This window comes from Scyliorhinus canicula, chromosome 16 (assembly GCF_902713615.1).
Source record: "Scyliorhinus canicula chromosome 16, sScyCan1.1, whole genome shotgun sequence".
Lineage (NCBI taxonomy): Eukaryota > Metazoa > Chordata > Chondrichthyes > Carcharhiniformes > Scyliorhinidae > Scyliorhinus > Scyliorhinus canicula.
In genome coordinates, this window is record NC_052161.1 from 144916599 (window position 1) to 144938960 (window position 22362).

Consider the following 22362-nt stretch of genomic DNA (forward strand, 5'->3'; position numbering starts at 1 on the left):
GTCTTCAATCCATGATTGTTGCAGCTTTGCAATGAGTGAAGCTGGTTAACAATCACTCCTGACAGTGGAACTGTTAAACATTTGTTGGGGAAAAGAACTTAAAAAATAGTCTGAGAAAATGAAATACTTATTCTTATGCAACATATTGGCTGTAGAATTCTGTTCAAATACAGGAACAAATTAAACTTTTACCAAGTAAAAAATTAAACTAATTTGAGATTGTACCTAAAATTTTAGGAGAATTTGACAAAATGCCCTCTTCAAATATTTGTATAAAAGCTTTACCTTGAAATGACTGTGCAGCTTAAATTACTGTGTTGAATTTTGTACAATAGAGTGTATGCATTTGTACGCAGTGCATTTTTATTTGGTTGTGAACTGGATTGTAATTGGAAATATTTAAACTGCAGAAATGAATGAGTGCTCAGAGTGTCATGGATAATTTGAGATTGAATTGCCTATAATTTAACAAATTATAAAAGATCTGTCAGCAGCCCTTACAATGGACAGAACTAATGTTGCTACAGATTGGTTTCCATATTCTTATGTACTAATTGGAATAAAGAGTAAGTACGTCAACTGTTTTGTAATTTTTTTAACTATCGTGAATTTATGCACCATTATCTGCTCAAAGTCTCTTTGAGTTTACCATAAACCCTTTACTTTCTTTGTGTTGTCATGGTATATTTGTTTGTTGTTTTGTATCTTACCCTAAAAATCAGCAGTAATTGTCAAACTTGTTTTGTGTCCTACCACATTTATAATAGAAATATCCAATGTAAACTGACTGTAATCACAGTAATTACAGGCTCTGTCCACTATTCAAGGACCCAAATCTTCAGAGGGTGGCAATCACCATTGGATTGTTGTTCTGCTCCAAAGTTTCAGCATTACACCAGAGTCCAATTTCTGAGTGGGATTCTGATCTTGGCTTCTCCAGAAATGCAGAGCATACCTGAAATGGAACAGCTGCTTTTCATGCTGGACTTGTCAGGGAAAGACAAGTCACAGCCCTTTTCTATTGGACTAGCTGTTGTATTCTGATGAATGAAATGTCTCAAAACTTCTTTGAGGATCTATGAAAAGAGAGTGCGGGTGGGTGAGGTAAGTGGGCAATGAGGTAGGGTGGGGGTGGGTCATGGAGTAGTCAGGTTGGATGGGGAGGGAAGTTGGATAGTCAGGCTTTCCCTAATTAACCCACCTTTGTCCATGCAAATCTGAATTTTGTCCTGAAATATTGTTTCTTGACGTTTCCCACCATCAAAACTAAACTGACTGACCTGGAGTCACTGGGCTTAACTTTACACCCTTTTTTGGCCAAGGCTGTAATGTTTGCAATTCTCCAGTACTTTGGCACCATTCCCCTGAGTCGAAGGAAGACTGAAAAGTTATGGCCAATGCCTCTGTAATTTCCACTCTCTCCCTCGGGTATCCTTGGATGCATCTCATCCAGTTCTGGTGTCTTGCCAACTTTAATTACAGATAGTGTATCCCCTTATCCATTTTAAACCTCCCTTATGTCTAACTTCCTCTTTCACCATGGCCTGAGTAGCAGCATCATCCTTGATGAAGAAAGATGCAAAGCATTAATTTAATATGAACAAGGCGAAGGAGTAGGCCATTCAGTCCATCAGACAATCAGTGGTGTAATCATAGAATCCCTACAGTGTAGAAAGAGGCCATTCAGCCCATCAAGTCTACATCAACCCTCTGAAAGAACACCCTACCTCGGCCCAAATCCCACACCATCCCTGTAACTCCACTTAGGGACAATTTAGCATTGCCAATCCACCTAACCTGCGCACCTTTGGACTGTGGGAGGAAACCGGAGCATCTAAAGGAAACCAACATAGACATGGGAAGGAAGTGCAAACTCCACACAGTCACCCAAAGTCTGAATCGAGCCCAGGTCCCTGGTGCTGTAAGGCAATAGTGCTAACCACTACCAACGTGTCACCCATAATCAGACAAAGTCTGCATGGATTTATGAAAGGGAAATCATGCTTGACAATTCTGGAATTCTTTGAAGATGTAACTAGTAGAGTTGAGAACTGGTGGATGTGGTTTATTTAGACTTTCAGAAGGTTTTCGACAAAGTCTCACATTATTATGCAGAGTTAAAGTGCATGGGATTGCAGGTGGTGTCTTGAGATGGATAGAAAGCTGGTTAAGACAGGAAGCAAAAATTTGGAATAAGTGGATCCTTTTCCAATTGGTAAGCAGTAACTAGTGGGTACCGCAGGGATCTGTTAGGGACCCCAACTGTTCACATTACAAATGATTTAGACAAGGGAAATTATCTCCAATTTTGCAGATGATACAAAGTTGGGTGCGAGGTGAGCTGTGAGGAGGATGCAGAGATGCTTCAGTGGGATTTGGACAGGCTGAGTGAGTGGGATCATGCATGGCAAATGCAGTGTCATGTGGATAAATGTGAGGTTATTGAGCCCTTTGGTAGCAAAAATAGGAAGGCAGATTATTATTTGAATGGGTGTAAATTGAGAGGTGGATACTCAGTGAGACCTTGGTGTCCTCGTGCATCAACCGCTGAAAGTAAGCACACAGGCACAGCAGGCAGTAAAGACAAATGATATGTTGACCTTCATAGCGAGAGGGTTTGAGTATAGGAATAGGGATGTTTTACTGCAATTGTATTGGGCATTGGTGAGGCCACACCTGGAGTACTGTGTGCAGTTTTGGTGTCCTTATCTGAGGAAGGATGGTCTTGCTATGGAGGGAGTGCAGCAAAGGTTTACCAGGCTGAACCCTGGGATGGCGGGACTATCCTATGAAGAGAGACTAAATTGGTTAGGATCATATTCAGTGAAGTTTAGAAGAAACTTATAAAATTCTGACAGGATTAGACAGGCTAGATTCAATAAGAATGTTCCTGATAGTGGGGGAAGTCCAGAACTAGGCTCATAGAACATAGTGCAGAAGGAGGCCATTCGGCCAATCGAGTCTGCACCGGCCCACTTAAGCCCTCACTTCCACCCTAACCCAACAACCCCTCCCTTCCATCCTATCCCCAATAACCCCTCCCTTCCACCCTATCCCCAATAACCCCTCCCTTCCACCCTATCCCCAATAACCCCTCCTAACCATTTTGGACACTAAGGGAAATTTATCATAGCTAATCCACCTAACCTGCACGTCTATGGACTGTGGGAGGAGACCGGAGCACCCAGAGGAAACCCATGCGCACGCAGGGAGAACGTGCAGACTCCGCACAGACAGTGACCCAAGCCGGGAATCGAACTTGGGACCCTGGTGCTGTGAAGCCACAGTGCTAGCCATGTGTGCTACTATGAACTTGATAATCAGCCATGATCATAATTAATGGTGGCAAAGGCTCGAAGGGCTGAATGGCCTCCTCCTGCCTCTATTTTCTATGTATCCTGCTCCACCATTTAATAAGATTGTGGATGATCTGATGGTAACCTCAAAACTGACTCACACCTGACCCTGATAATCTATCATCCAATTACTATCCCAGAGCCTAATGGGATCTACCCCAGAATGCTGAGGGAGCAAGGGAGGAAATTGCTGGTGCCTTGACTGACATCTTTGTATCCTCACTTGCTACTGGTGAGATCCCAGAGGACTGGAGAATAGCTAATGGGGTACCGCTGTTTAGAAAGGGAGCGTGGATAATCCTGGAAACTACAGGCTGGTGAGCCTTACATCAGTGGTGGAGAAATTATTAGAGAGGATTCTTTTGACAGAATTTACTCCCATTTAGAAGCAAATGGACGCATTCGGGACAGACGGCACCGTTTTGTGAAGGGAAGGTCGTGTCTCATTAACTTCATCAAGTTTTTTGAAGAAATGACGAAGATGATTGATGTGGGTAGGGCAGTGGATGTTGTCTATATGGACTTCAGTAAGGCCTTCGGCAAGGTTCCTCATTGCAGACTGGTACACCTTCTTTGGATCTTCATTGGCATCAAGGGTGGGGACGTAGGCACTCATGAGCATTGCATGCTAATTCTTGGCAAGTTGTAGACAGAGATCATGAGACTCTCATTGATGCCGAGAGGGAGTTCCAAGAGTCGGTTGACAAGTTTTTTCTTGAATCCAATTCCACGTGGCCTGGGCAACACTACCTTCTCTCAGCTGCCCTTCACCTGCTCTTTGAGACTTGATTCTGCTGTTTCCCAGCCAGGTTGGGGATGGAACAAACTATTTTTAGGACACTTTTCCTGGCCCTTTCCCCATGTGGGTGAACAGAGTGGATCCTGATGAGGTCTGCTCGGTCGTTAAGCGAGCTGCTGAAACGCTCTCTTGTGCCTATTCCAAAAGTGAGATGACTGAATCAAACTCCACCGCCTATGGGCCAGTTCAAAGCTAGGCGGCGGGATTCTCTGTTCCTGAAACTAAGTGTTGACGTCGGGCCAGGATTTGTGGAGTTCCATGACAGCAAAAGTCTAATGCCAGGTGATACATCATGCTGCGGGCAAGTTTACATCACAGTGGCATGCAGGCATGCCCATCATCAACAATAAGTCTAGATCTCGGAAATGTCATGCCATCGATAGATCCGGGAGGATTGTTAACCCACCTGTACATTACCTTTTCTTATCAAGTGCCACACACATAAAAAAAACAACTTTTAGAAAAGTGAGTACAGAAACGTTCAACTCATCCACTGTTTTAATACGATGGCTGTTTCTTTTTCATTAATAAGTAGCACAGATTCTGTGTCTCATAGATAGAATGCATTTCATAAAATTACAGTGCAGAAGGAGGGTCATTTGGCCCATCGAGTCTTCACCGGCTGTTGGAAAGAGCACCCTACCCAAGCCCAGACCATCACTATCCCTGTAACCTAGTAACCCCACCCAACCTTTTTGGACCCCGAAGGGTAATTGATCATGGCGAATCCACCTAAACCTGCACATCTTTGGACTGTGCGAGGAAACCCACGCAGAAACGGGGAGAACGTGCAGGACTCCGCACAGGGACCCAGCAGGGAATCGAACCTGGGACCCTGGCGTTGTAAGTAACTGTGCTAACCACTGTGCTACCGTGCTGCCCTCAATCCTGAAATTCAGCTCAACATTCTGCTTGCCTTTCCTTTCCTATTCTCTCTCCTCCTTTGCCGATGTGTCTCACCTCCAAACCAGCCCAGGACAGCGATTCAACAATCCAAGGCACCTGGGCCTGGAGTCAAGGCCTCTTCCTCAGATTGCAGGGGCTGAGCACCTGTCCTTGGACACCAATGGAGCTGAGTGGGGTAGAGGGAATGAGTTGTTGATGGACTTGGGTGTCCTGATCTCTTTCTCTTGCCCTGGTTACTCCCTCGTCACCACCCAATTGGCAGCTGACCGCTACCTGTCCCTAACCCGGCACTTCTGCTCCTGGATTCTTAGGCCTCAATTTTCTCCCAACAACCTGGGCCCCTTGTTACTTATCTGAAGTTCTAGAGTGCAGAATGTGCGGGGTAGGACCCAATTTTGAGATTTCCCCAAGGGTTGGATAAAAAATTATGTAATGTTATCTTGGAAGAAAGAAGGGATGTTGTGATGTTGCTTTCAGAGAGAATATACAATGAATAAGTAGCCAGGATGTGAACCACATGACTAGTAGATACAGTGTAGAATAGCTAGCAGCACACGGTGCAGGAATTGCAAGTGTACTTTCCTGTTGGCCACAGCTGTCGAAACTTTATAGTAAATTTGTCTGCTGAGCAATCCTACAATACAGGGAGAATTTCTGGCCATTCTTGCCAGTGGGATCTTCCAGTGCCGTCGACTGTGAACCCCCATCGCAGGTTTCCCATTGGCGGTGTGTGGATTCAATGGGAAATTCCATTGACAGCGGCAGGACCAGAGGATTCCGCTGCGAAGAAGCGTGCTGCGGGGGCATGCAGAAAATCCCCCTCCCTCACAACTTCAAATAAACTGAACTAGGTACAGTTTGCCAGTCCCATGTGAGGTTGGAGAATTTGTATTCAGCAAACACAGTAAGACAAATAGCCATGAATCAATTATCAGTAATGTCCTTTAGGAATGGACAATTGCCAGATAATTGTCCTTATCTGGGCTCTTACCAGCCCCACAGCTATGTGGTTGACTCGGTAATGTCCCTAATGTACCAGTTGTTACAAAGTCAAAAAGGAATGGAACATCCTAACAGCACAGTTGGTGGGCCCACTTCACATGGATTGCAACAGTTCAATAAGGGAGCTCACCACAACTTTCTCAAGGGGAACAAATGCTGGACTAGTGATACCCATAACCAGTGAAAACAATAACTGGACTAAATGAATTTAACATCGGGCTCAGCAATTAGAGGAAAGATAATTTCATCCTATTATTTGGCAGAGAGAAGGCATTGTATTTTGCCTGTTGCAATCCCTTTATTTATTTTTTGGAAGTGTTATCCCTTTATTCCTTTGCTTTGGCTGATACATTGAAACAGATCCCAATAATGAAATTAAAATATTACAGCATGTTGCAATACACAGTCCTTGAATAATGGATTTTAAAGCTAAGACAGAAAAAGTCAAATCATGTATGCTTTTATTTTCTGAAAAATGATTAGTTAAACACAAAACATTATTAAACCGCTAGAAAAATAGCTGTATCAAATGGAAGTGTATCAAATGAAACAAAGGCTTAATTCCTAGTGATTGTTTGTTGGATTTCAATAAAATTTGGTTATTCACCAAACAGGCACCAGATAATGGAGAATTCTTTATGCTTTAGTCATGAAACTATATTACACAAATATACAAATATATCAGAAATAATGCAAAGCAACCAGGAAATTGTATTAACAGATGCAGCATTAATCGTTAGTGTACTATTAAGAAATTATATATGAAGCTTTGCTGTTAACTGTTCTCTAATGCAAATATTAGAGTCTGAGATACAGCCATGAGGATAACTGTTACTAATTAGCACTCCTGGAGCCTTTATTTTTAAAACAGGAGTAAACATAACCATAAATTATGGCTTTCCACTCATATTTGCCATCCGCAATGAACATAAATGCACAGATCGTGAATTGCGTGCGCTGAATTCTACCACCAACTCCCAATAAGAATTTATGGTTCAATCTCAGCAATAAGATGTGAAATTGTAAAATCTACATCTGTGTTTTAATCTCTCTGACTTATGTTTGCATTGTTAAAAGTCTTACAGCAAGTGGTCTGTGAGTGTAATCATAAAAGCTAATGCTAGAAACACATATGCGTAACTAGGCAAGTTTTATATAGGCAAGCATGGGTTGGCTACACTGGGCAAGAAAATAAAGCAGTGTAATTCTAACCACTGTTTCAATTTTCTGAACAGCATGCTGGTAATATTCTATTGTTATAATTTTCAATTCTTCTGGACCCATGTTTTGTTTTCTTTGCTTGTCCCATTTACAACCCCCTCCAACCCACTTCCATTTGCTTCATCACTTTCAGTCAATAAATCGTTCTGGGTCTTCCAGCCTATCACAGACCTATTGTTTGGTCCCTCCACTTCCACTGTCCACACTCCTCACTCATTTCCCCCTTCCTCTGTACTTGCTTAAAACCACATATAGTCAAACGTTTTCCATTTCTGATGAAAATTATCAATTTGGAACATTAACTCTGTTTCAGAGTATTTCCAATATTTTCTGTTTATATTTCAATGCAAAGAGTAAACTGGTTTCACTGTATAGTTTCTTGGGTATTTTCATATTCATGCATAGTGCCTACATTAATGAATCCAGAAACCAGTATACTGAAATGGATCAAAATATTTCAGTGGTATCATTATTTGCTTGAGACAAAACAATGGCTTCTAAAAATACCTGCGCACAAAAATGTCACAACTAAAAATACCAAGAGTGAAATTTAACTTTTTGTTTCGATCTGGAGTAGTATGGAGAGTTCAACGAAACTCTTGAATTCAGGAAGTAAAAGGTCACGATCCCACTTAGAAAACATGCTTTGCCAGTAAATTAAGGATTTTAAAAACTGTTATGGATTTGAATATAAACTCCATCTAAATCAACACATCAAAATGCAATTATTTAAAGAACCATCATTTTCCTACTTCTGTTGAGGATTATCAGTGCCAAAATTAACACAAGTTACAGAAACAAAATGGAAGGATATTGTGAAAATGTCCAAATATAACCATGTTGTGATTGTATGACAAGTAAATTCAAAATATAGTAATATTACTTTGCCAAAATTATTTTCAAGATCTAAATATTTCATTTAAATAAATAGAAAATGTGTTCTTTAATTGTGCACTGTTATAGTTTAAAAGCATTAAATACTAATCTGCCATCTACATATTGAAAAGGGTAAAGAAAAATGTTAAAATATGAGGCAGAGTCCATGTTTGAATTAATGAAAAATCTACCTTTTTAATCAATTCTGTTACCTTAAATGAGACAGCACGGTGGCGCAGTGGGGTTAGCCCTGCTACCTCATGGCTCCGAGGTCCCAGGTTCGATCCCGGCTCTGGGTCACTGTCCGTGTGGAGATTTGCTCATTCTCTCCCCGTGTTTGCATGCGTTTCGGCCCCCACAACCCAAAGATGTGCGGGCTAGGTGCATTGGCCATGCTAAACTGCCCCTTAATTGGAAAAAAAATGAATTGGGCCACTCTAAAATTTTTTAAAACGCTACCTTTAAATGGGGGTGGCTGTGGTTCGGTGGGGGTTAAATGGTGATGGTTGGGGTTCGGTGGGGGTTAAATGGGGGGTGGTTGTGGTTTGGTGAGGGATTGGGGATGAGCAAAGCAAGTTTCCCTCTCCCAAAAGTTTAAATGGCCCCTTCTTTTTCAAAATTTTCCCAATTAAGGGCAATTTGGGGTGGCTAATCCACCTACCCTGCCCATCTGTAAGTTGTGAGGGTGAGACCCACGTAAACACAGGGTAATGTGCAAACTCCACAGGGACAGTGAGACGTGGGCCGGGGATCGAGCTCGAGTCCCGCGCACCGTGAGGCAGCAGTACTAACCACCTGCGTCACTGTGCCGTCCCTAAATGGCACCTTCTGACACAGACCTTACAGCAGCTGATTAAATTGTACATCATATTTTGATCACAATTCACATGATCAGATTGGACTTTGACCGTTTTGTGAAATGGTAGAGCAAACATCAAGAAATGAAAAAGGAAGACAGCAGCTAAACCAATCATTGGTCCTCTTGGAAAGATTGTACCAGGGAATTAATAACATGGACTAGGCAGAGTCCTTGAATAGTATTTTTCATCTGTCTTTACTGAAGCACTAAATTCATCTCCCATCGTAGATGGTAGAAAATCATGGGCAAAAGGTAGGGAGTGAAATTAAAACAATCATTATCACTGAGAAAAAAGGTACTAAGGAAACAATGAGACTAAAGGATGACAAGTCCCCTGGACCTAATGGCTTGTATCCTAGGATCTAAAAAGATTTGGCTGTAAAAATAGTGGATTATATTGGTTATAATCTTTCAAATTTCCTTTGACTCTGGAAAAGACCCAGCAGGTTAGAAAATAAATTTAAAGCCATTTTTCGAGAAAGCAGGAAGACAGAAAGCAGGAAACTATTGGTCAGTAAGCTGTAGCAGGACATTTTGAAAATCATAATCAAGCAGAGTCAACATGGTTTTTTTTAAAAATATAAATTTAGAGTACCCAATTACTTTTTTCCCAATTCAGGGGCAATCCAGCTACCCTGCACATCTTTGAGTTGAAACCCGCACAGACAGGGGGAGAATGTGCAAACTCCACATGGACAGTGACCTAGGGCCGGGATTGAACCTGGGTCCTCAGCGCCGTGAGGCAGTAGTACTAACCACTGCCCCACCGTGTCGCCCAATTAACGTGGTTTGTGAAAGGAAAATCATATTTGAGTAATTTATTAGAGTTCTTTGGGATTGAACAAACAGAATGGATAAAGGAAAACCTGTAGATGTTGTGTCTTTGGATTTCCAAAAACAGTTGAAGTAAGATAATAGCTAATGGTGTTGGGGTAAATCTGCAAATTAATATGCATAAAGGATTGGCTAACTAAATTTTTCATTGACAAATTAGAAAATCCAAGTTAAAGGAGAAGGTAGAATTGCAGGTTAATGACAAGAACTTTAAACTAGTTAATGGAGCCAAGGGCTCAGGAGAGGTTAGTAAAGTTTCCAGACCACGTAATAGAACAGAGGGTGAACAGAGAGCAGAAGGTGGCAGGAATCTAACTTGAGGCAAAGCAAAAAAGGTGACAGGTCAATGCAAGACTGAGGATGTTGTACCTAAATGCGTGCAGTATACGGAACAAGGTAAATGAGCTTGTTGCGCACATTTAAATTGGATATGTGTCCCATCGAAAGGACAGACGGATGGACAAAGGCGGCGGGGTTGCATTGTCAGTGAAGAATGAAGTCAAATCGATAGCAAGATGCGATATAGGATCAGAAGGCATAGAATCTGTGTGGATAGAGTTGAGGAATTGCAAAGATAAAAGGACCCTGATGGGAGTTATGTACAGGCCCCCTAGCAATAGGCAGCATGTGGGGCAGAAAATAAATCAGGAGATAGAAAAAGCATGTAAAAAAGGCAATATTACAATAATCATGGTGGACTTCAATATGCAGGTGGACTGGGAAAATCAGGTTGGTAATGGATCCCAAGAAATGGAATTTGTGGAATGTCTATGAGATTTGTTTTTAGAGCAGCTTGTGACAGCCCACAAGGGAACAGGCAATTCTGGATTTGGTGATGTGTAATGAGCCAGACTTGATGAGGGATCTTAAGGCGAAAGAACCCTTACAGAGCAGTGACCACAATATGATAGAATTTACTCTGCAGTTTGAGAGGGAGAAGCTGCAATCAGATGTAACGATTTTACAATTGAATAAAAGTAACTACCAAGACGTGAGGGAGGAGCTGGCCAGAGTTGATTGGAAAAGGAGCCTAGCAAGGAAGACAGTGGAACAGCAATGGCAGGAATTTTGAGGGGTTATTCGGGAGTCAGAACAGAAATTCATCCCAAGGAGGAGGAAACATGTAAGGGGAGGACAAGGCATCTGTGGCTGATGAGGGAAGTCATAAAAGCAAAAGAAAAAGCATGCAAAATGGCGAGGATGAGTGGGAAGCCAGAGGATTGGGAAGCCTTTAAAAGCGAGCAGAGGACAACTAAAAAAGCAGTAAGGAGGGAGAAGATGAAATATGAGTGTACGCTAGCTAGTAATAAAAGGAAGATAGGAAACTTTTTTTTCAATAGATAAGAGGTAAGAGAGAGGTAAGAATATCTTTGGACCACTGGAAAATTAGGTTGGAGAAGTAGTAATAGGAATCAAAGAAATGGCTGAGGAGTTGACTAGTTACTTTGCATCAGTCTCCACGGTGGAAAACACCAGTGGGATGCTAGAGCTCCAGGAGAATCAGGGGGCAGAGGTGAGTGCAGTGACCATCACTAACAAGAAGGTTCTGGGGAAACTGAAAGGTCCGAAGGTGGATAAATCACGTGGACCAGATGGACTACACCCCAGGATTCTAAAAGAGATAGCTGAAGAGATTGTGGAGGAATTGGTGATCATCTTTCAGAAATCACTGGAGGCAGGAAGGGTCCCAGAGGACTGGTGAGTGGCTGATGTAACAACACTGTTTAAGAAAGGAGGGAGGCAGAAGACGGGAAATTATAGGCCAGTTAGCCTGACTTTAGTAATTGGTAAGATTGTAGAGTCGATTATTAAAGATGAGTTTGTGGAGTACTTGGATGTGTATGATAAAATAGGACTGAGTCAGCACGGCTTCATCACAAGGTAACGTCTGACAAATCTGTTAGAGTTCTTTGAGGATGCAACAAGGAAGTTAGACAAAGGAGAACCAGTGATTTATTTAGATTTCCAGAAGGCCTTTGACAAAGTGCCGCATATGGGGTTGTTAAATAAGAGCCCATGGTGTTTAGGGTAAGGTCCTGGCATGGATAGAGGGTTGGCTGACTGACAGAAGGCAGAGATAAAGGGACCTTTTTCAGGATTGCAACCGGTGACTAGTGGTGTGCCTCAGGGATCAGTGCTGGGATCACAACTTTTCACAATATACATTAACGATCTGGAAGAAGGAACTGAGGGCTGTTGTTACGATTGCAGATGATACAAAGATATACAGAGGGACAGGTAGCATTGAGGAAGCAAGGGGGCTGCAGAAGGACTTGGACAGGCTAGGAGAGTCGGCAAAGAAGTGGTAGATGGAATACAATGTGGAAAAGTGTGAGATTATGGGGTTAACAACCCCATCTGCGGCACATTGTCAAAGGCCTTCTGGAAATCTAAATAAATCACTGGTTATCCTTTGTCTAACTTCCTTGTTACAACAGATTTGGAAGGAGGAATGGAGGCATAGACTATTTTCTAAATGGGGAAATGCTTGAGAAACCGGTAGCAAAAAAGGGACTTAGGAGTCCTTATTCAAGATTATCTGAAGGTTAACGTGCAGGTTCAGTTGGCAGTTAGGAAGGTAAAAGCAATGTTAGCATTCATGTCAAAATGGCTAGAATACAAGACCAGTGATGTACTTCTGAGCTGTATAAGGCTCTGGTCAGACCCTATTTGGAGTATCGTGAGCTGTTTTGGGTCCCATACCTAAGGAAGGACGTGCTGGCCTTGGAAAGGGTCCAGAGGAGGTTCACAAGAATAATCCCTGGAATGAAGAGTTTATCGTATGAGGAACAGCTGAGGCTCTGGATCCGTACTCGTTGGAGTTTGGAAGGATGAGGGGGAATCTTATTGAAACTTACAGGATATTGTGAGGCCTGTAAAGGATGGGCATGGAGAGGATGTTTCCACTAGTAGGAGAAACTAGAACCAGAGGGCACAGCCTCAGACTGAAGGGACAATCTTTTGAGACAGTGATGAGAAAAATTTCTTCAGCCAAAGAAATGAAATGAAAATTGCTTATTGTCATGAGTAGGCTTCAATGAAGTTACTGTGAAAAGCCCCTAGTCGCCACATTCCGGCACCTGTCCCGGGAGGCTGGTACAGGAATCAAACCATGCTGCTGGCCTGCTTTAAAAGCCATTGATTTAGCCTGGTGAGCTAAACCAGCCCCAGTGGTGAATATGTGGAAATCTTTGCTACAGAAGGCTGTGGAGGCCAAATCACTAAGTGTCTTTAAGAAAAATATGAAAATGAAAAATAATCGCTTATTGTCACGAGTAGGCTTCAATGAAGTTACTGTGAAAAGCCCCTAGTCACCACATTCCGGCGCCTGAGACAGAGATAGATAGGTTCTTGATTAATAAGGGGACCAGGGATTATGGGGAGAAGGCAGGAGAATGGGGATGAGAAAAATATCAGCCATGATTGAATGGCAGAAGACTCGATGGGCCGCGTGGCCTAATTCTGCTCCTAAGTCTTATGGTCTTAAAGTATATAGGGGGCATATAAGAAAATGGATTGAGGCCATAATTAGATCAGTCATGGCCATATCAAATGGTAGAGCAGGCTCAAGGGGCTGAATGGCCTACTCCTGTTCTGAATTCGTAACAGAAACTGATTAAGGACTAATGGGTCATTTATAGGCTGACAAACTGCAAGTCATGAGGTGCCACAGGGATCAGTGCTGGGGCCTCCACTATTTACCCACACAGACACAGGGAGAACTCCACAGACAGTTACCCAGGAATTGAACCTGGGTCCCTGACGCTATGAGGCGGCATTGATAACCACTGTGCCACCCCTTAACAAATGAATAGAGTCTATAAATGAGTCTACAGATTAATAGAGATAGATTAAGTCAGTCGGCAAAACAGTGGCAGGTGGCAGCTAATGTGGGGAAATGTGTGGTTATCAATTTTGGTCAAAATAGAAAAGCAAACTATAATTTATAGTATAGAGGGATTAATAAATCACAAAATATGAGTATGCAGATAAAGCAAGTAATTTAGAAAGCAAATGGAAGATTGGCATTAATTGCAAGTGGATGGAGTATAATGGCAGGGATGTTTTGCTACAACTGTACAGGACATGTGAGCGCACAGCCTCGTAACTTTAACCATCCTTTTCTTTAGAATGTAAGAAAAGGACATTTAAAAGGACATAGCTTGTGTTCATGCTCAGGAATATTTAGTAAATAAACTGGAATTTTGACAAAAATGCGTAGTGGAAAATATTCTTGGCATCCTTTTTCAATAAAAAAAGGGCGCAGTCTCTATCACACCTGAAGTACTAATCATCCTCATCTTGTAGGATACAAAGAACTGATTTATTTTGAATTCCACATTCCTCCAGTGTCTTTGACAGATCGCTAAAGCTTTTCCTCGGCACATCCATGGTTTCAACCACAGAGTTAGCATAGTTGGCATGACTGTTGCACTCAGCTACGGACAGGATTGTTTGCAGTGTGTCTGAAGGCCTGAAACAGCACTCAAATCTCTGTCCTGATGGATACCTCACAGCAAGTTGCAATCTTGGCTCTGATTCAGAAGGTTCATCGGGTAAAGCAGCTGCTTGATTCTGGGACAATTGTATTTTTGAGGTTGCAGTGCTGGATTCAGAGAGTGATGGCTTATTTTCCTTGCTTGATTTTAATTTTTGTTCAAGCAGAGTTTGTAGATTAAGTTTATTGGTTTGTTGTGCTATAGTCCTTATTCCACTATCACTGGATTCTCTCCTTCCAATAGAGGGTAGCACTCTGTACCTATTTAAAGACGAGGATGGCCTAGATGGAATTTGATGAAGGAGTTCTGGAACATTTTCGTTAGTCATTCGAGTGATCCTTGTGGGTGAATGTAACATCGAAGGTGAAGATGAAGGACTGTTGCCTGCATCACTAAAAGCAGATGGAGCAGGAATGGGATATGAACAACTCTCAGGACTGTGAATATAAGTAGAGTTGGGGCGACTACGACCTTTCGCAGATTTCGGCCTTGGAACATTCATATTGCTTGCCTTGGGCTTTATAATGGGGTGTACAGGAAGGTCAAAAGAAGAAATGCTTTTTGATCCTGAAGATGGTCTACTTGTTGGTTCTGCAGCCGCCATTTCATTCTTTTATAACTGCAAACAAATGCAAGAATGGGTTAAGTATTGTATTTGCAACTATTTAATGCTTTACCATATTCAAATGAATATATGACAGATGAGATTTTAAGCCAGATAAATGTGAAGAGAAACATTTTTGTGGGAGGAATAGGGAACAATTCATATAATTTTAAAGGAAAGAGCCAGCAGGGCGACCATTCCAATACCGTGGAGCAAAGCGCCCCCTAGAGATCAATATTCTGCAATTTCAGCCCAATGCTTTCAGTGCAACAGATGGGACACAATAGCAAACTTGCAAGACAAAACTCTGAAATACACAGGAAACCAAAAGATTATCCATGAGGTTGAGTTTGCAAGCCTGGAAGATACCACAGCCATGCTTTCTGGGTGAGGTCAAGGATCGTGGGTTTCTCATTTAGGAATGTGAATATTTCAGTTAAAGGCAATTTAACTAATTCTAGGTTAGACACAGGAGTAATTAGTGGCCCTGTGATTCTGTTCCTCCATGTTTTATGTGGCATTAATAAAATGGCTTTTGGAATGAATTTAAAAAAACACAAGCCAGTAGAAAAATGAAAATATTAAATCTGCAGTACCAATTTAAAGTCATAGCTCATAATTTTTTCATCCAGTAATGATGCTGCATGTCTATAAGGTGCTCCTGGTGAATACTGTTGCTCGTTCTGGGTGAGTGTGCTTAACACTCAATTTGGCTCTGTTTCGTTCGTTAGCTTTGAAGTCGCCAGTATCGTTAAGATACCGCCACAAATTTCAAGGTCAAGTTCAAAGCAATAAAACCATACACAATTAGTAAGTCAAACAAATGAGTTCTTATAATACAATTATAAACTACTCAGCACACGCTAAGATGACTAACTATTCCGACCACTAAATAGACCAATACTTATCTGAATAAGAACTGCCGGATCAGAGGACAAGGCCTCTGCTCTGACTGGGTCCGCAGACTTCAGGTTGGTACGGGTTTTAAAAGGGGTCAGGAGTGTCTATCTCTGGTAGCGACGTTGTGAGACACATACTTGCTGCGGCTGCTGTCCGAACTCTCCTCTCTCTCGGTCAAGGTCTTCTTCGGTAAAAGCTGGTCGAGAGGACTGGTCAAGAGAGGAGGGCTGGTCAGAAGAATGAACCGAGTTTGGGACCTGTCTTTTATAGGTCCTAGGCTTCGCACCCTTTTGGGCGGACCTCTATCTGCTGGGGATCGATTGGGTCTCTTCCCAATCGATTTGTTTGAATCCCCAATACTGAGACTGTCCCTCGGCTACTGGGCGGGCCTTCAGGTGCTTTGTCTTTGAACCCCGCTGGTGCCGGGGTGTATGGTTTCCCATACAATGTTGCAATCACTTCCCTATTTGTGTCCATTGTCTCTGGGATCGTTCCATTACTATGCTAACTGTCCTGGAGATTGCCTCATTAGTATGCGGAATGTTTGTTTCGGTGCTGTCTGCTGTCTTAGCAGACAGAATACACAGTGGCTTGGTGCAGCCTGCTTGTGCTGCAAACTTTGTCCATTTTACCCTGCAAGCTTTGCGTTCCTCCATTTTGTATTGAGGGAATGGCCAACTTCGGTGGCTACACTCCCTCCTTGTGATCCTCATGAGAAATCCTGAAGGATCACCCAAGGTCGGTGTCTTTGGGTTCCCTGATCTCAGCGAGTTCCATGGCTTCTATACTTTCCACAATTATGGCAAAAAAATTTTAACTAACAATTTCTGATTGGCGCTATGTGAAAGGGGACATGTATTACCAATTGGAATCGGGAACCTCTAACTAACCTCAATAAACTACTTTCATCTCATATTTAAACATTCTACAACATTCTAAATCCTTAATCATTCACACAACAGCATCATTACATTTCATTATTTCTGACTCGGCAGTCGAACTCAGGTATCATTAATAGAAAGAATCTCTTTATTTTACAAAGGCATCGAGTGTAAAAATAAATACTTGATTACATTTCCAGGGGTTCGGGGGACTGGTGGAATCCAAAAATAGGGGATCTCACTCTATACACCGTTGAGGCACGAGAGCAGTAGGCTCTCCTTCTCCATTTCCTCATCCTGAGGATTTGGACTATAATACAGATGATCGCTATTGCTAAAAGTGATTCTATAACGTACGACACGGAGTACCATGTCAGAAATTTGGTACACCAGCTCGGGGTACTGTTCCATTGACTGGGCTGGGGGTGGTCTGGGTTTGGGAGAAGTTAGCAAACGTTGTAGCTGTGGGAAAGGGGGTTCGCGTCCACGCGCAACCACGCAGATGCCACAAAAGCTAAAAACATAGCAATTGGAGTGCTCTTCATCTTCTCTTCTCTTCTCTTTCCTTCCTGGATCTTGCTGTGCTGTTGCTTCGGTTCCTCTCTCGAACGTCCGAAAGCTATGGAATCAAGCATATTATTTGTTAGTGTTCAGCTTAATATCTTGACTTTAAGTGTATCTGTCCTCTTGTTCCAAATTTCCCTTATGATGGTCACCTCCATGTGATTCCCTCATTTTTTTTTCAATAGCGGATATTAGGACCAAACATATACTTAACTACTAAACCAGTGCGAGCCGTCTCACAGAGCGGTGCAATTTACCATCCCAAAATGTTCCTGGATGTAAATAGCATGAGGGGCAACCAAAGGGCTGCGTTAACAAAACCAGAGGGAAACAAACTTTTAGAAGTAAGACAGTCGAAATGGGTTGCGAATGGGCCGCGACGGGTAAGATTTGGGTGGACTCCCCGGGTTAGGACGTGCTGTGCTCTACCCGAGCTTAGCTGACCAAAGGGGTGGTCCTCAGACAGGGCGGGTTCCCTCAGTGCCGTTTCTCCACTGCCTGAGCGACCAGATTCAAACGGGCAAGAATGTAGTCATCATGGGGGTTGCCTCTTCTGTCCTCCAAACAGAAGAGCAGTTATGAAACTGGAGCTAGGGAGCTCCTGGTGGATGCAAGGGAGAAGCCTTGAGCTGGGCTTCAGACATTTCAGATTAAATGGTGTCGGGAACAAAACATCTTCACTACAGAAGAACAATGACCAAATGTGAGATGGTCACAAACTTTTCAGCTGAAAGTCTTGTAGCCGATCCTCCTAGGCATTCTGAGCTGAATGAAAGACAACATAGAACAAACAAACATTAAACATACTGCAGGTTCATCAGAAAGGACAGCGCTTCTCTCAAGCGGTTCCTTTTACTTCATCATCTGGACACCTCATTCATTATCCTCTGTGAACAGGTTCGCAAAGGGGTTGCCGTGTCGGGAGTCAGACATCAAGTCATCCTCTTCTCCCGGATCCCATACCCTTGTATGGATCAGGCATGCAATTTTGCATTGTGTGACCGGGGGTCACTCTCATCATTGCGGACAAGTCTCCATGAATTGTCCCTGTGCCAAATCTTGGGGTCTAAATTTGAAGGAGCGTTGTCGGGTCGTCAGTGTTGGGTGGTGGGTTTGGGTGTGCGTCTGGAGTTCTTAGGTAAGTGATCTCTAAATCACTGTAGTCGGTGTCGTAGGTGGGGTGTGTGGTGTCTGTTGTATCAGGGCAGTAGAGAGGCGTGCTGTGGCTGTCGTCCAAGTCACAGTCTCTGCTGTGGCAGCTTGTGGGCGTTCCGGGGTGTGTCCTAAAGTTGGTGGGCGGAGTCGAGGTCGAGTCCGATGAGGAACTGGTCTCTGAGGGGGAGGGTGGAAATGTGTCCTCTTGTGGGCGGGGCGAGGTGTTCTGCTGCGTCTAGCAGGACATGGTGCGAGGTGATTTGACTGTGTTCCATAGCCTTTAACTGGTTAATATGGAACCACGCAGTCTTACCATTGGGGTGCTTTATTCCGATATACTGACGGGCTGATTTTGTCCGAAATTGAGTACGGGCCGGAAAATTTTGGGCCAAAAACATGCTGGGGGTTATACATAGATAACATTACTTGTTGCCCAACCTGAAATTCTGTGGTATGGACATTTTTGTTGAAACAGGCCTTGCTCTGTTTCCGCCTTTTACCCAATTTTACTGCGGCTGCTAGCTGAGCAGACCTTACAGTCTCAACTAATTGTTTTACTGCTGTCTCGTGTGTGAGGGTCATCACTTCTGGGCTGGTCATGTCGAGTCCTAAAAGGAATTCAGAACCTTTCTAGAGCGTCCGGTCATGAGTGTGTGTGGGGTGAAACCTGTTGATGATGAAACAGTGTTTCTTATAAACATAAGAGCGAATGGGAGCACTGAATCCCAAGTTGAATTGTTCTCCTGTACCATCTTTCTAAGGGTCGATTTTAGAGTCTGATTCATGCGTTCCACTTTCCCGCTTGACTGGGGGTGATACGCAATGTGGAAATTTTGTTTGATTCCGACTATGGTCAGGACGTTCTTCATGACCCGTCCTGTAAAATGAGATCCCTGATCTGATTCTATACTTCTGGGGAGTCCCCATCTAGTAAAATGTGGTGGGTCAGGATCTTTGCGGCAGTCTTTGCTGTGTTTGTACGAGATGGGAATGCCTCTACCCATTTCGTAAACGTGTCTATGACCACCAGAACATATTTATAGCCATTCCTGCAAGGGGGCAATGGACCTATAAAATTGATCTGGAGGTTAGTCCAGGGGCCATTAACGGGTCGAGTGTGGCTGAGTTGTGCCTTCCTTGATACCTCTCTGGGTTATTCTGTGCACAAATTAAACAGTTCTCTATGTAGTGGGTAACTTCTTCTCTTAAATTGGGCACCAACAGAGTTGTCTAAGGTGTGCTGTGGTCGGTGTCGATCCCTTGGTGTCCCTGACCATCATGGAATAAGGCAATAATTTGATTCCTGTCCTTCTCAGGAACCACATACAACTGATCTTTGATAATCACACCCTCATGTGTGGTCAAAGCGTGTTTGAATTGTCGTACTGGGCCACAAGTTTCCTTTTAAAATCTCCCGGAGATTTTCGTCCTGCTTCTGTGCCTGTACTAAATCCTCGATGTCTGTCTGAGACCTGAACTGAACTCACAGGGGCGCTAGCTGGTGCGCTAGCTGGGGGTGTCCAAAAATGACCTCGCCTGGAACCTGCTTTAGCCAGTGCATCGGCTTTTACATTTCCAGGGGGGGATGATCGATGGTGGCTTCTAACTTTAATAATGCCATACGTCCTATCCTTTGCCTTTTCTAGGATATGGTGGAGTAATGGGGCTGATGGAAGGGGCTTCCCGTCCGCGGAGACAAAATCTCTTGTCCTCCACAGGGGTAGAAAATCTGTTAAACTGTTACAGACATATAAACTGTCCGAATATATGTCTGCTGGGCTGGGGAACGAATCTGGGTGGTCCACTATATATGCAATGGCCGCGAGCTCTGCTGCCTGCGCGCCTAAGTGACCTGGTAACTTTAGTGCTATCTCCTCTAGTGCGCATCCCTGTGCATCTTCCACATAAATACCGCATCCTGTAATGCGTTCGCCGTCTAAAATTGTGGATGAACCGTCCACATATATCTTCAAGGGGGCACACGTGTCTGTGGGCTGGGGGCTCTGGCTTGAATTCCCTATCTTCTGGGGGGCGTCTTAGCAATGAAGGGTCCTGTGTTGTGGAGGGGTGCTACGATTTCGCATTCATGGGGTTGTCCTGGATACTGTAGGTTGTCTGCTAAAAATGTGTGTGTCCTGGCCCGTTTAACAGTTATGTCCCGTCCTTGTAACAGAAGTGTCCACCTAGCTGCTCTTATCTGGCTCACTGAACCGTCCTTCAGTCGTCCGTCTAAAAGTAACTGTGTGGGGGTGTGTTCGGTCAAAATGGTGATGGGGTTGAGTCCGGTAATGTAGGAAAAATATTGTACTGCCCAGGTCGTGCCGTTCCTGAAGGAGCACGGCCGAAAGGGTCAGATCGGTGCTAGCTACCTCAATTGCATAGGGGGAGAGTTGGTCTGGAACTGTAGTGCGGGTGCTGCGCTGAGGGCTTTCTTTAACTCTTCCACAGCCTCTGTATGCTGCGGAAGCCATTCCAAGGGGCTCCTTTCTTAAGGAGATCTGAGAGTGGGGCTGCCTTGGTCGCAAAACCATCGATATGGTTCCGACAATACCCAACCAGTCCTAAAAACGACCGGAGGGCTGAAACATTTTGGGGAAGGGGCAATTTGACGATCGAGTCAATTCTTTTGCACTCGATCTCGCGTTTGACGTGCGTGATGATTGTACCCAAATACATCACTTGATTCTCCAATATTTGGACCTTTCTGGGGTTAACTTTACATCCAATGTCTTGCAATAGTTCCAGGAGTTCAGACAGAAGCGAAATGTGCTCTGCCTTGGTGCCTGTCTGCAGTAATAGGTCGTCCACATACTGTACCAGACATTCGGGGCGGGAAAATTTTGCTAGTCCATTTGCCAGCTGTCTGTGGAAAATGGAGAGGGAATTGTGGAATCCTTGTGGGAGGCATGTCCACGTATACTGCTGTCCTTTGAAAGTGAAGGCAAATTTGTACTGGCACGCCTTTGCCAATGGGATTGACCAAATGCCGCTGCTAATGTCCAATACCGTGAAATATTTGGAGTGGAGTCCCTGCTTGAGCATGGTCTCGGGACTTGTTGCTACCGTGGGGGCTACTGCTGGGGTAACTTTGTTGAGTTCACGATAATCAATGGTCAGACGCCATGATCCGTCGGGCTTCCTCACTGGCCAAATAGGGGCATTATTAGTTGAGGCTACTATCCTAAGTACACCCTGCTCTAATAAGCTCTCTGTAACCTTTCCAATTTCTCCCTCTGCTTCTAGGGGACATCTGTACTGTCTCTGTGGTCTTGGGTCAGGTCCAGTAACTTGAACTTGTCCAGTCATTCTGCCGCAGTCGTGCCGGTGACTGGCAAATGCTGTCCTGTGCTTATTCAAAACAGTCCTAACCTGTTTTTCCGTGCTAAGCGTGGTCGGGTCAAAACAATAGTTGCCTACTGCGCTAATCCTATTCGCATACTCTCCTACTGTGAGAGTTGCGGGTGCTCTGTCTGATTTCGCCATTCGCCAGACACACTGATTTACTGGATCGAACGACAGGCTGTGGGCATTCATGAAGTCAATGCCCAGTATGTGTTCTGCTGTGCGGGGCAGATTAACTAAAATAACAGGGTGTCTGGTGGAGATATTCCCTAGTTGGATTGATACAGGGGCTGTAATGTGTCCCTCCTGTGAGTGACCTGTAAATCCACTGAGTGTAATTGAAGCTGTAGTGGGCCACGTGTCTGCCTGTGGTGTAGTGGAGGAATTAATGGTAGTGCGGGACCCCACTGTGTCCCAGAGTAATTCTATGGGCTTTCCCCGAATTTTTGCCGTGATCACCGGTCTTCCGGATGTGTCCCAGAGGGTGTCACAGACCCAAGTGGGGGAGCCCGAACACCGTCAGTCCGTTCCGTCCACATTGGTCTGTCCTGACTGCATCCCTAT

The 22362-nt window shown here is 43.7% G+C and overlaps 1 protein-coding gene across 1 annotated transcript; it reads right to left on the reverse strand.

The window, feature by feature from the left end:
* Positions 1 to 6507: 6507 nt before the first annotated feature.
* On the reverse strand, positions 6508 to 15723 carry ubxn10 (UBX domain protein 10). Its single transcript, XM_038773200.1, has 2 exons — positions 14167 to 15723; positions 6508 to 7928 (listed from the first exon to the last, which is right to left on the reverse strand). The coding sequence occupies exons 1-2, from the start codon at positions 14954 to 14956 to the stop codon at positions 7813 to 7815; spliced, it is 906 nt and encodes a 301-aa protein (XP_038629128.1). The 5' UTR covers positions 14957 to 15723; the 3' UTR covers positions 6508 to 7812.
* Positions 15724 to 22362: the final 6639 nt, after the last annotated feature.